Raw genomic sequence first — 14,202 nt, 5'->3', positions numbered from 1 at the left:
TACTACTTTCCAGTGATGGATGCCATCAGTTAATTAATCTGGAATGGGATGCCCCAGAAGCACGTTTTAAAGGGGGCTGAGAGATGGAAGCTCCGGACCCAGCGATAAGGGAACGTTTGCATTTTCCTAAAGTGGATGCACTGGTCTGTGCCATCTCTAAACCAACTATCCCAGTGGAAAGAGGAGTGGCCTTAAAAGATGCGCATGATAGACCAAGTCCTTAAACAAGCCTTTGACGCTGTAGCAATGACCTTGTTGCACTGTGGAGGCTCGTTTGTGTCTGCGTCTCTCTCTGGAGATCAATGACTCCGGGGTGAATTCCAGAGCAGTTATGGAGCCCGCTGCTGTCTTTTTAGCAGACACATCAGTAGCATGGGATCTTCTTAGTGTTTGGGTAATTGCCAGGTTCTTGTGGCCTGGTTTGGCCTCTGTTGGAAACAGGATGCTGGGCTTGATGGACCCTTGGTCTGACCCAGCATGGCAAGTTCTTATGATTTAGCCCATATTTCAGCCAGAGGAGTGGCCTCAGTGGTGGCGGCCAGACGATAGCTATGGCTGCAGAACTGGTCAGCTCTCGCAACCTCCAAAGCTAATCTTACAAAGATGCCCTTTAAAGGATCACTCCTATTCGGGAGCGAGTCGGAAAAGTTGGCCGGTAAATGGGACGTGTCTCCAGTTCCCTGGTTACCGGAAGATAAGAGGAAGCAGCCAAAGCACCCCTTGCCCAGGAGGGGTTGTTCCAGGGGTTTCCAGCCCCTACAGAAATTCGACATTTCAGAGGTCTCTACCCCTTGGGAGGTCCCAGTCCTATCATTCCCAACAGCCCAGGAAAGGGGAAGGTTTGGGTTCAATCTCATCCCGAAACCCACAATGAAATTTTATTGACCCACCTTCTTGACGAGGAGATAAGGGGTCACCTGTCTCTCTTTGACCAATGGTGGGTCGAGATTCTGGAAGTCATTCGAGAATGATATGCACTGGAATTCCACAGCACTCCTCGGGACGTAGTCACGATGTCTCCTTGCCACTCCCAGTGGAGATTACACTTCTAAGACTCCTCAGGATGAGGGCGGTAATCCCAGTTGTTACGCCCCAGGAAAATATGGGGTGTTTTTCCATTTATTTTGTCGTACCCAAGGAGGAAGGATCCTTTTGCTCCATCCTGGACCTCAAGAGCCTCAGCTGTCACTTGCAAGTAACTCATTTTTGCATGGAAACCTTACGCTCTGTGATAATGGCCATACAACCGGGAGAGTTCCTAACCTCCCTGGATCTATCCAAGGCCTACCTACATATATTCCAATCCGGCAGGAACGCAAACGTTTCCTACGCTTTGCGGTGCTGGGTTTATTTATTTAATTTTATTTTATGTATTTATTTCTTTTATATACCGACATTCAATCGAGATATCACATCGGTTTCCAGGTAACTGAGAGAATAGGGCGAGTTCTGCCCTATTTTACATTATAACATGGTAACATTTGTAACAGAAATACATGGAAAAATAAAATTATTTTTATTTTATTTATTTATTTTATTTTATATACCGACAACCGTTTGCACATCGTGCCGGTTTACAGATAACTTATAACCAAGAATATATAGGCAAAGCCTTTACAAGGAACAGTTTGTAACATAAATGCAGTAACATGGCAATTAACGAGATAATTAAGTAGGGGAGGGAAGGGTAGGGGTAGACGAGACAGAGGAGGGGGAGGGGGAAGGGTGTAAATGGAAACATAAGGAAAGGATATGTACAGGGGTTCGAGGAACAATTAGTATGTACACAGGTTATATACAAAGTTTTGGTTTTTTTAGGTTTGTAGTTCCTTGGAGGGGGTGGGTGTCGGGTGTAGGTCCTGATGGGGGGTGTTGGTGAGAGGTGGGGGTCGGGTTATGGTGTTAGTAGGAGATGATGCTGATTGGGGGTATGCTTGGAGGAAGAGCCAGGTTTTGAGTTTCTTTTTGAAGGTGGATGTGGAGGTTTCGGTACGTAGGTCAAGAGGCATGGAGTTCCAAAGGGAAGGGCCTGCGAGAGAGAGGGCCCTATTGGTGGTGGAGATGAGTCTTGTGGATTTTATGGAAGGGGGAGTAACATATATACATTATGACTTGTTGATAAAATAATTTAGGTATCAGGGTTGATTGGAGGGAGGAAAGAGAAGGGTGGGAGGGGGGGTTGATATTATCAGTTTCAGTCGTTACCCTTTGGCTTAGCCACTGCCCCCAGATCCTTCTCCAAGATCATGGTGGTTGTGGCGGCAGCGTTAAGAAAAGAAGGGATCCTGGTACAAGATTGGACGATTAGCTGATTCGGGCAAAGCCTCTGGAAGAGAGTCTCAGGGTCATTCGCAGAATCGACTGCCTCAGGGAACTGATCCTACGGGTATCTCCGGATTGGCCCAGGTATCCGTGGTATGTGGACATGCAAAGGCTCCTGGTGGGGAATCCCCTGTGCCTCCCACCACTCAGGGACCTGTTACAGCAGGGACCTGTCCTTCACAAGGATCCAACTCAATTCTGTCTTACGGTCTGGCCCTTGAGAGGGCTCGCCTAATGAAACAAGGATATTTGGCTGTGGTAATTGTCACCATAGTCTGCACTCGGATGTTCTCCATGTCCCTAGCGTACGTGTGGGTCTGGAGGATATTTGGAATTTTTGCAGGACAGTTTGAATAAAGGTTTGGCCCTTAACTCCTTGAAGGTACAAATAGCAGCTCTCTCCTGTTTCCAAGGGTAAGGTGAATGGGGCCCCCCTTTCGGCCCACCCTAACGTGGTCCATTTTCTGAAGGGAGTGAAGCACCTTCGACCTCCCTTACGGTTACCAGCCCCCTTGTGGAATCTCAATTTAATACTGGAATTCTTGGCAGGTCCTTCATTTCGCCCGCTGTGGAGTCTTTCCTTGCGCTTATTGACCTTGAAGATGGTGTTCCTGGTGGCTATATGCTTCAAACGTCACATCTCGGAACTGCAGGCGTCGTCGTGCCGGGAGCTGTTCCGCCGGGTGACTCCAGGGGCATTACATGTCATGTACTATTCCCACCTTTCTTGCCCAAAATAGTCTCGGAGTTTCATTTGAATCAGTCCATTTTATTGCCATCCCTAGATAAGCACAAGAACACAGAAGAATACCGCCTTCTCCATCATTTGAATGTCAGTAGGCTTTTGGTGTGGTACCTGGAAGTTTCAGAACCGGTCCGAAAGATGGACCGCAGTTATGTCCTTCACAGTGGAAGGAAGTGGGGCGAACCAGCCTCGCGGGATATCATAGCTCGCTGGATTAAGGAGGTGGTCATGGGAGCCTATGTGGAGGCAGGAAAGCCATTACCTTCGTAGGTTAAAGCTCATTCCACTAGAGCTCAGGTAATCTCATGGGCGGAAGCTAGACTGTTGTCTCCTGTCAACATCTGCCGAACAGCGATGTGTTCTTCCTTGCACACCTTCTCCTGGTTTTATCACCTGGACGAGCAGGCCTGAGAGGATGCAGCCTTTGCAAGGGTGGTGTTGACCGGACCACAAGCAGCCTCCTGCCCCAATCGAGAATAGCTTTTCTACATCCCATCGGTTCTGAGTCCATCTGGCTACACGCTAGGAAATGGAGAAATTACTTACCTGATAATTTCATTTTCCCGCCCACGGCTGCCCAAGAACGGTGCCAAGGATTCGCCCATGGGGTGGATATGGAATCCAAGAGATTACGGGTAAGCCTTCACCCAGTCCCTAGATCAGGGCTCCTATATTCTTACTGGGGTTCAGTGTTTATGATTGGTTGAGTACAGTTACGGTTATCCATTTTTAATCATTTTTAATCAAGTTTTTTCACTAGTATGTCCACAGTGGCTTTTGAAGAGAATATTGGAGGGCTGAGGTCAGAACAGGGGTGTCGCAGTATAGTTTGTTCTGTTTTCCTGCTGCAGTATCTGCAAGTTTGCATTTGTCACCTGAGTTCTGGGATTTAATGCTGGTTTGGCATAGCAGGACATAGCCCTCTCCCCATCACCATGCACACATCTCTCTCCTCTTCATCACTGGGGGTCTCACAAGGGGACCGATGTAATAGGACCCATGGTGAAATTGGCACTAGATGCCTGTGCGTAATTTTAATTTTAGCGCACTTGGCAAAAGCAGGTGCCTCCACAGGATGTAATGAGATGGCATGCAAATGAGATACAAATATGCGTGCTGAAGGCCCTATGCAATAAACCGCGCATAAACCCGCATTACTGGGGTGAACCGTGATTGATTCGTGGTTTAAAGCCTTTGAGGGAGTAGTAAGTTGGTGGTCCGGGAGTGGGACTGAAGGTGGGTAAAGCAATGTTTAACCCTTTCATGATCCATCATTGACTGCGTGGGAGCTATAATGGTGGATGCCGGTGGGCGGGGGAAATACAGCAGAGATTCGCAAGGGGCTACAAAAGTATCAGCATTTCTGACAGGCCTGTTCCCTCTCCGACTTCTCGTCTGCCGTTCGACCTCCAAACAGGCGTTTACACTCAACTCCTGCCCTACCCCAGGTGCTAAAAGATCTGCTTACAAAACCCCCACACCAATGCCAGCACGGCTTTCCGCATTGCCCATGAATAGTTAATTGCCTCCTTTGCATGACATTAGCATGAGCTCGTGCTTTCTGAGCGGATGTGTGTGCGTGTTTTTCTGCGCTAACCACGTTATCTCATACACAAGTTAATATCAGCGCGGGAAAACTCACGTGAAATCAGACGCACAGACCCGCAGCAGCTCTACCGCACTTATCACATCAGCCCCTTTGTGTCTGGATAAACTTTTCTCCTTCCTGACCGAGTGCTGACTTTATTCTTTCCCATTCAGCTCTGATCAGGGAGCCATCACACACTGTGTGTGGGGGGTTGTTTTGTTTTTGCTATTATTCAAATTTAAAAGCCATCTAGGGGTGCATAAAGATAGTAGATCTCTAAATGTAAACATTCAAATGAACTGAAACTGCCTTCCTCCTCCCCCGTTCACTGAACGGTGAGTTAAGCACAGCAAGGTCCAGCAAGTCCCCCCGCTTTCTGCACTTGATCTCAAGCTTTATTCCCACTCGGGGTCCTGGCTGCGTGTCCACGGCCTCCCTGAACTCCAACACTCATCAGGGTGTCGTTGCAAAGCCTTCAAGCCCTTCACTGTACAACAGTCACCCCCTCTAATACTGAATTTAACTCGAGAAACTGTAAAAGCCACAAAGCAAGGGATGAAATCTAACAGAAAGAAATGCAAAATCTCCTGCAGGGCTCTCGTCTTCTCCCCATTCCCTCCAAAACACAGAAGCAAGCAAGACCTGCAGTGACCTCTTGTGGCAGACAGAGGTACTGCTCCCACCAGAGCCGCTCTGTGAGCAACAGTCAGAGGAGCGAAAGCTGCATTCCTTTAGCAAAAGAAACCACATTTATTCCTCCACAGCTCTTTCCTTAACCATAGGGATATAACCAGGAGAGAGTCCAAGCCTACTCTCCTTAATGTGCTGGAGTAGAGAGAAGAAGGGGAGAAATGAAGGCCAAGCATACTAAGATCATCAGTAACAGATCCGGGACTTACGCTGTGTCGCTCCTCTACGCCACTGCACTTACTGGCAGAAGAGAAGAAAAGCAACCAAGCTCTGCTCTTCAGCTGTCTGTGCTGTATTCATGCTTTACATGTATCAGTGCAACACCTGCATGGGGCTCTGATGAAAATCTGCTCTTCAGCTGTCTGTGCTGTATTCATGCTTTACATGTAGCAGTGTGATACCTGCTTGGGGCTCTGCTGAAGATCTGCTCTGCAGCTTTCTGTGCTGTATTCATGCTTTATGTGAATCAGTGTGACTCCTGTATAGAGCTCTGATAAAGATCTGCTCTTCAGCTGTCTATGCCGTATTCATGCTTTATGTGTATCAGTGTGACTCCTGCATAGAGCTCTGATGAAGATCTGCTCTTCAGCTATCTGTGCTGCTTTCATGCTTTATGCTTTATGTGTAGCAGTGTGACTCCTGCATAGAGCTCTGATGAAGATCTATACTTCAGCTGTATCATAGTAACATAGTAAATGTTGATAGAAAAAGACCCAAGCTTTTTTTTTCTATTTTTTGTTTTTTTTTAATTCTTAGGTTACTTATTGCTCTATGCAGATTACCTTTACATAAGAATATGCCATGCTGGGTCAGACCAAGGGTCCATCAAGCCCAGCATCCTGTTTCCAACAGTGGCCAATCCAGGCCATAAGAACCTGGCAAGTTCCCAAAAACTAAGTCTATTCCATGTTACCATTGCTAATAATAGCAGTGACTTCTCCTCCAAGAACTTATCCAATCCTTTTTTAAACACAGCTGTACTAACTGCACTAACCACAACCTCTGGCAACAAATTCCAGAGTTTAATTGTGCGTTGAGTAAAAAAGAACTTTCTCCGATTAGTTTTAAATGTGCCCCATGCTAACTTCATGGAGTGCCCCCTAGTCTTTCTACTATCCGAAAGAGTAAATAACCGATTCACATCTACCCGTTCTAGACCTCTCATGATTTTAAACACCTCTATCACATCCCCCCCTCAGTCGTCTCTTCTCCAAGCTGAAAAGTCCTAACCTCTTTAGTCTTTCCTCATAGGGGAGCTGTTCCATTCCCTTTATCATTTTGCTTGCCCTTCTCTGTACCTTCTCCATCGCAATTATATCTTTTTTGAGATGCGGCGACCAGAATTGTACACAGTATTCAAGGTGCGGTCTCACCATGGAGCGATACAGAGGCATTATGACATTTTCCGTTTTATTTACCATTCCCTTTCTAATAATTCCTAACATTCTGTTTGCTTTTTTGACTGTCGCAGCACACTGAGCCGACGATTTCAATGTGTTATCCACTATGACACCTAGATCTCTTTCTTGGGTTGTAGCACCTAATATGGAACCCAACATTGTGTAATTATAGCATGGGTTATTTTTCCCTATATGCATCACCTTGCACTTATCCACATTAAATTTCATCTGCCATTTGGATGCCCAATTTTCCAGTCTCACAAGGTCTTCCTGCAATTTATCACAATCTGCTTGTGATTTAACTACTCTGAACAATTTTGTATCATCTGCAAATTTGATTATCTCACTCGTCGTATTTCTTTCCAGATCATTTATAAATATATTGAACAGTAAGGGTCCCAATACAGATCCCTGAGGCACTCCACTGTCCACTCCCTTCCACTGAGAAAATTGCCCATTTAATCCTACTCTCTGTTTCCTGTCTTTTAGCCAGTTTGCAATCCACGAAAGGACATCGCCACCTATCCCATGACTTTTTACTTTTCCTAGAAGCCTCTCATGAGGAACTTTGTCAAACGCCTTCTGAAAATCCAAGTATACTATATCTACTGGTTCACCTTTATCCACATGTTTCTTAACTCCTTCAAAAAAGTGAAGCAGATTTGTGAGGCAAGACTTGCCCTGGGTAAAGCCATGCTGACTTTGTTCCATTAAACCATGTCTTTCTATATGTTCTGTGATTTTGATGTTTAGAACACTTTCCACTATTTTTCCTGGCACTGAAGTCAGGCTAACCGGTCTGTAGTTTCCCGAATCGCCCCTGGAGCCCTTTTTAAATACTGGGGTTACATTTGCTATCCTCCAGTCTTCAGGTACAATGGATGATTTTAATGATAAGTTACAAATTTTTACTAATAGGTCTGAAATTTCATTTTTTAGTTCCTTCAGAACTCTGGGGTGTATACCATCCGGTCCAGGTGATTTACTACTCTTCAGTTTGTCAATCAGGCCTACCACATCTTCTAGGTTCACAGTGATTTGATTCAGTCCATCTGAATCATTACCCATGAAAACCTTCTCCATTACGGGTACCTCCCCAACATCCTCTTCAGTAAACACCGAAGCAAAGAAATCATTTAATCTTTCCGCAATGGCCTTATCTTCTCTAAGTGCCCCTTTAACCCCTCGATCATCTAACGGTCCAACTGACTCCCTCACAGGCTTTCTGCTTCGGATATATTTTAAAAAGTTTTTACTGTGAGTTTTTGCCTCTACAGCCAACTTCTTTTCAAATTCTCTCTTAGCCTGTCTTATCAATGTCTTACATTTAACTTGCCAATGTTTATGCTTTATCCTATTTTCTTCAGTTGGATCCTTCTTCCAATTTTTTAATGAAGATCTTTTGGCTAAAATAGCTTCTTTCACCTCCCCTTTTAATCATGCTGGTAATTGTTTTGCTTTCTTTCCACCTTTCTTAATGTGTGGAATACATCTGGACTGTGCTTCTAGAATGGTATTTTTTAACAATAACCACGCCTCTTGGACATTTTTTACTTTTGTAGCTGCTGCTTTCAGTTTTTTTCTAACAATTTTTCTCATTTTATCAAAGTTTCCCTTTTGAAAGTTTAGCACGAGAGCCTTGGATTTGCACACTGTTCCTCTTCCAGTCATTAATTCAAATTTGATCATATTATGATCACTATTGCCAAGCGGCCCCACCACCGTTACCTCTCTCACCAAGTCCTGTGCTCCACTGAGAATTAGATCTAAAATTGCTCCCTCTCTCGTCGGTTCCTGAACCAATTGCTCCATAAAGCTATCATTTATTCCATCCAGGAACGTTATCTCTCTAGCGTGACCCGATGATACATTTACCCAGTCTATATTGGGGTAATTGAAGTCTCCCATTCTTACTGCACTACCAATTTGGTTAGCTTCCCTAATTTCTCTTAGCATTTCACTGTCCATCTCACCATCTTGACCAGGTGGATGGTAGTATACCCCTATCACTGTAGTCTTCCCCGACACACAAGGGATTTCTACCCATAAAGATTCAATTTTGTATTTAGTCTCATGCAGGATGTTTATCCTGTTGGACTATATGCCATCCCCGACATAAAGCACCACACCTCCTCCCGAGTGCTCCTCTCTGTCATTGCGATATAATTTGTACCCCGGTATAGCACTGTCCCATTGGTTATCCTCTTTCCACCATGTCTCTGAGATGCCAATTAAGTCTATGTCGTCATTCACTGCTATACATTCTAATTCTCCCATCTTACTTCTTAGACTTCTGGCATTAGCATACAAACATTTCACAGTTTGTTTTTTGTTTGTATTTTCATTCTGCTTTTTAATTGATAGGGATAAGTTAGAATTTTTTAGCTCAGGTGAGTTTTTAGTTACAGGCACTTGGACTACTTTTCTAATTATTGGAACCTCAGTGTCGGGATGCCCTAATTCTAATGCATCATTAGTATCCTTTAAAGATACATCTCTCCGAACCATGCGCTGCTGAGCGACTGTCGGCTTTCCCCTTTGTTCTAGTTTAAAAGCTGCTCTATCTCCTTTTTAAAGGTTAGCGCCAGCAGTCTGGTTCCACCCTGGTTATGATGGAGCCCATCCCTTCGGAAGAGACTCCCCCTTCCCCAAAAGGTTCCCCAGTTCCTAACAAAACTGAATCCCTCTTCCTTGCACCATCGTCTCATCCACGCATTGAGACTCCGGAGCTCTGCCTGCCTCTGGAGACCTGCGCGTGGAACAGGGAGCATTTCAGAGAATGCTACCCTGGAGGTTCTGGATTTAAGCTTTCTACCTAAGAGCCTAAATTTGGCTTCCAGAACCTCCCTCCCACATTTTCCTATGTCGTTGGTGCCCACGTGTACCACGACAGCTGGCTCCTCCCCAGCACTGTCTAAAATCCTATCTAGGTGATGCGTGAGGTCCGCCACCTTCGCACCAGGTAGGCAAGTTACCAGGCAATCCTCACGCCCACCAGCCACCCAGCTATCTACATTCCTAATAATCGAATCACCAACTATGACGGCCAACCTAACCCTTCCCTCCTGGGCAGTAGGCCCTGGGGAAATATCCTCAGTGCGAAAGGACAATGCATCACCTGAAGAGCAGGTCCTTGCTACAGGATCCTTTCCTGCTACACCTGGTTGTACAAAAGCTACTCCTGATCAGGGCAGGAGGCTGCCTGCAGTTCTGTTAATACCACCCTTGCAAAGGCTGCGTCCTCTCAGGCCTGAACGTCCAGGTGATAGAACCTGGAGAAGGTGTGCAAGGAAGAGCATGTCACCGCCCGGCAGATATCGACGGGAGACAGCAGTCTAAGCTTCCACCCATGAGACCACCTGGGCCCTAGTGGAATGAGCTTTAACCTGAAGTGTAAAGGCTTTCCTGCCTCTATATAAGCTCTCATGACCACCTCCTTGATCCAGCGAGCCGTGGTAGCTCGCGAAGCTGGTTTGCCCTGCCTACTTCCACCATGAAGAACAAGCGGTCCTGTCTTGCGCACCGGTTCTGAAACTTCCAGATACCGCATGAAAAGCCTACTGACGTTTAAATGGTGGAGGCGGTAATCTTCCGTGTCCTTGCGCCTATCTAGAGATGGCAACAAAATGGACGGATTTAAATAAAACTCTAAGACTACCTTGGGTAAAAAGGATGGAAAGGTACAAAGTTGTAACGCTCCTGGAGTCATCCGGAGGAATGGTTCCTGACGCGACAATGCCTGTAGTTCAGAGGTGCAACAAGCCGAGCATATCACCACCAGGAACACCGTTTTCAGTCACAGCCTGCCCCAGGAACTCCCAGTGTCTTTAGGGTCTGGGAGAGCAGGGCCAGTAATTCATCGCTATGGAAAAAAACGTGACATGGTCCGACGTGGTTCCAAACCTGGTGGGATTTCCCCATCTTCCAAGGAGTCTGCATCCTCTTCTTCGTCCATGCTGTCCAGGTCTGCGCCAGGGATACCCTTGGCGAGACGAGGTATGTGTCGAGGCCTGCCGATGGGGCTGGAAGAGGGAGGTCCTACCAGCTGGGGTTCCGTCCGGACAGGGGCAAGAGAAACAGACTGCGCCTGTACGAAGGCTTGAAGGCCTTAAAACAAATTCCACCCAAGAGAAGGCCGCCGGGTCCATGCCTAGCCGCCACTGGATTTCCCTCTCCCATGGAAGACCCAGTCCCAGGGTTACTCAGCTCCAGGGTTCTTCCGATTAAGGCTGTGGCTGACCCATCTTCAGAGTGGGAGGATCTGGGCTTAGTAGAGTCTGGGGAGGCCAACTCTCCCCGGGCCTCCTCTCAGTGCTGACATAAGTAAGAATCAAGGTCAGACTGTGCAGCCCTAATATGACAGGCAGCACAGAGAGAATGGCGCTTATGTTTCTTTGCTGCTGGAGCCATTAGAGACAGTAACTGCGTTTTCAGCCGGCTCGCGCTTAAAATTTCGTGCACATAGATTTTGGGCGCATATGCGGGCCACAGCGCCTAGAGAGATGTGCGCATACATATGCACACACGTATGCACGTAACATTACACACACAGCACGTGTGCAGAGCCAGCACGCACCTCGCATATCGACGATCTATGGTGGGCAATAGAAGACGTACAAAAACGCGCGCAAGATGGCGCCACCGCAGCCCACCACGCAGTGTGCCTACTGAGCCTAAAGCGGTGCCTAGCCCACTGGGGGCAGCTCAACCTGCTTGGAAGCCCACTTCCCCTTACCCAACAGGATCGGGAACGATGTCGGTACGGTGCACCAAGCAAGGAGACCGGAGGACGTCTTACCAAAACCCCTCCAACATCTCTGAATCAGAAGGAATCCTCTTCTCTCTCTTACCAGCTGCCGGGGGAGAGGGCTTTGGCCGTCACTGCCGCGCTTGGCTTCCTGCACCCCCTACCTTTCAGCTGCTTCAGCAGCAAAGTCCACGCAGGAACCGGCTACCGGACCAAGGCAACCTCTGAGGGATCTCGGAAATCGCCTCAGGAATTCTCAACTGAGGGAGGGACCATTAGGTATCACTGCAGGAGAGCGGGGCTTGATCTTTCTCCAATTTTAAAAGTAGAATGTCTTCATCTAAAGAGTACGGCGATCCCGCTAGGGAAAGCACGTCTACATCTGCTAGGAGACGGAGAGAAAGTGGAGGGCTGAGAACACTACAGGGGTGTATCTAGGGTGACTTCGGCTTTGAAACCTGACTGCCTCCATCTGTTATAGCAGGGGAGCACATAACCAATTGGTCCTGAGTCCATCTGGCTACACGCTAGGAAATATTTTTTTACTCAACACATAATTAAGCTCTGGAATTCTTTGCCAGAGGATATGGTGAAAGCTATTAGTGTAGCTGTGTTTAGAAAAGGTTTTGATATGTTCCTGCAGGAAAAGTCCATTAACCATTATTAAGAAGGACTTGGGGAAATCCACTTCTTATCCCTGGGGATAAGCAGCATGGAATCTCTCTACCCCTTGGGATCCTGCCAAGTACTACTTGTGACCTGGATTGGCCACTGTTGGACACAGGACCCAGTATGGCAAATCTTATGTACATACATTACTGGAAGTTCTGCAGGAAACGCTGGTGCTCACTCGCCAGGTCTGTCTGGCTGGCTAGTCAGAGGCCTAGGTGGCCAGATGTTTGGCACAACAGTAATGATAGCAAATTAAATTATTACAAGGCTCAGCATGTAATCCTTCTGTAATATGTGGCGCCAGACAACAGCTGCCAAGTGAAAATGAAGTTTTTTCTATGGGCTAAAACCAGCTGCTGAAAGAACACATCCCGTGATTCATACTCTTGTTTCCTCTCTGCAGTATCCAAGTGGCCAAAAACATATATCTACGTAGTAAAACAGACATAAGCCAGAAACCACAGGGAAGGCATACGAGTTAAACCGAGGCTCTCACTTTTACAGCGCCAGCCATAAAAAGCGTCTTATGAAAGGATACAACCAATGCAATAAAGACTAGCCAAGACAGAGCCCGGGGTTGGGACTTCTGTTTGGAACAAGGCACATTTTGCAGGCAGGCAGCTGCTACAATGGGAATCTTTGTATTTTAACCCTTCACAGCTGACCCCCCCCCCTCCATGCCTCCAGGTTCTGCCTGTTGCTGTGGTCTCTTAGCAGGTACTGCTCACAATAATCCTGCAGCACCTGCGGAAAGATCCCCCCAGGCTAGGCCAGAAACGCCCTGGCAGCTGCAGCAGAGTCAGCTTGCAACATGACAGTCGTACTTCCAGTGCCAGACAGAAAGCCTTAGCCTCACCTGCTTCCTTGCACAGCGCCGTCAGGTCCGCCCCCACGTAGCCGTGGGCAGCATCCGCCAGCCGCACCAGCTCTGCCAACGCCAGGGAGTGAGGCGCCCTCCTCAGCAGCTTCTGTAGGACGTCCAGGCGGCCCTGGGCATTGGGAACCCCGATTTCTATCTCCTTATCAAAGCGGCCAGGCCGGCGCAGGGCGGCGTCTAGGGCTTGGGGGCGGTTAGTAGCACCGAGCACCAAGAGATGCCCCTCGCTCCCCTCCTGGTAGCAAACACAAGACAAACAGAGAGCACGTCGGATATATCCCAGAAACCAGCGATCGACAGTCTTTAAAAGTTAAAAGGGGTGCAAGGCGCTGGCCGCTGAAAATTGGAAAGAACTGAAGTCAGAATTTGCACAAATAGCTCCTTCTTCCTGGACAAATGCGAGATTTCTGCACATCCACAAACTCCCGTCTAGAGCACTCGCACTGCATGGCACACCCTGCCCCTAACCCTCCAGGGCACGTCCACAAACTCCCGTCTAGAGCACTCGCACTGCATGGCACACCCTGCCCCTAACCCTCCAGGGCACGTCCACAAACTCCCGTCTAGAGCACTCGCACTGCATGGCACACCCTGCCCCCTAACCCTCCAGGGCACGTCCACAAACTCCCGTCTAGAGCACTCGCACTGCATGGCACACCCTGCCCCTAACCCTCCAGGGCACGTCCACAAACTCCCGTCTAGAGCACTCGCACTGCATGGCACACCCTGCCCCTAACCCTCCAGGGCACGTCCACAAACTCCCGTCTAGAGCGCTCGCACTGCATGGCACACCCTGCCCCTAACTCTCCAGGGCACGTCCACAAACTCCCGTCTAGAGCGCTCGCACTGCATGGCACACCCTGCCCCTAACCCTCCAGGGCACGTCCACAAACTCCCGTCTAGAGCGCTCGCACTGCATGGCACACCCTGCCCCTAACCCTCCAGGGCACGTCCACAAACTCCCATCTAGAGCACTGGCACTGCATGGCACACCCTGCCCCTAACCCTCCAGGGCACGTCCACAAACTCCCGTCTAGAGCGCTCGCACTGCATGGCACACCCTGCCCCTAACCCTCCAGGGCACGTCCACAAACTCCCGTCTAGAGCGCTCGCACTGCATGGCACACCCTGCCCCTAACCCTCCAGGGCACGTCCACAAAC

The 14,202-nt window shown here is 48.1% G+C and overlaps 1 protein-coding gene across 1 annotated transcript in view; it reads right to left on the bottom strand.

Annotated features, from left to right (window-relative positions):
• Window positions 1-14,202, bottom strand: part of SPATA5 (spermatogenesis associated 5) — a 494,680-nt gene that overhangs the window by 441,114 nt on the left and 39,364 nt on the right. The window contains exon 8 of the mRNA XM_029587990.1: window positions 13,021-13,276. Coding sequence (XP_029443850.1) covers window positions 13,021-13,276 — 256 coding nt within the window. The remainder of the gene's footprint in view (window positions 1-13,020; window positions 13,277-14,202) is intronic.

This window comes from Rhinatrema bivittatum, chromosome 1 (genome assembly GCF_901001135.1).
Source record: "Rhinatrema bivittatum chromosome 1, aRhiBiv1.1, whole genome shotgun sequence".
In the NCBI taxonomy this organism is placed as follows: domain Eukaryota; kingdom Metazoa; phylum Chordata; class Amphibia; order Gymnophiona; family Rhinatrematidae; genus Rhinatrema; species Rhinatrema bivittatum.
The sequence above is the reverse complement of the archived record's forward strand: the minus strand, read 5'-3'. Positions and strand labels throughout refer to the sequence as shown.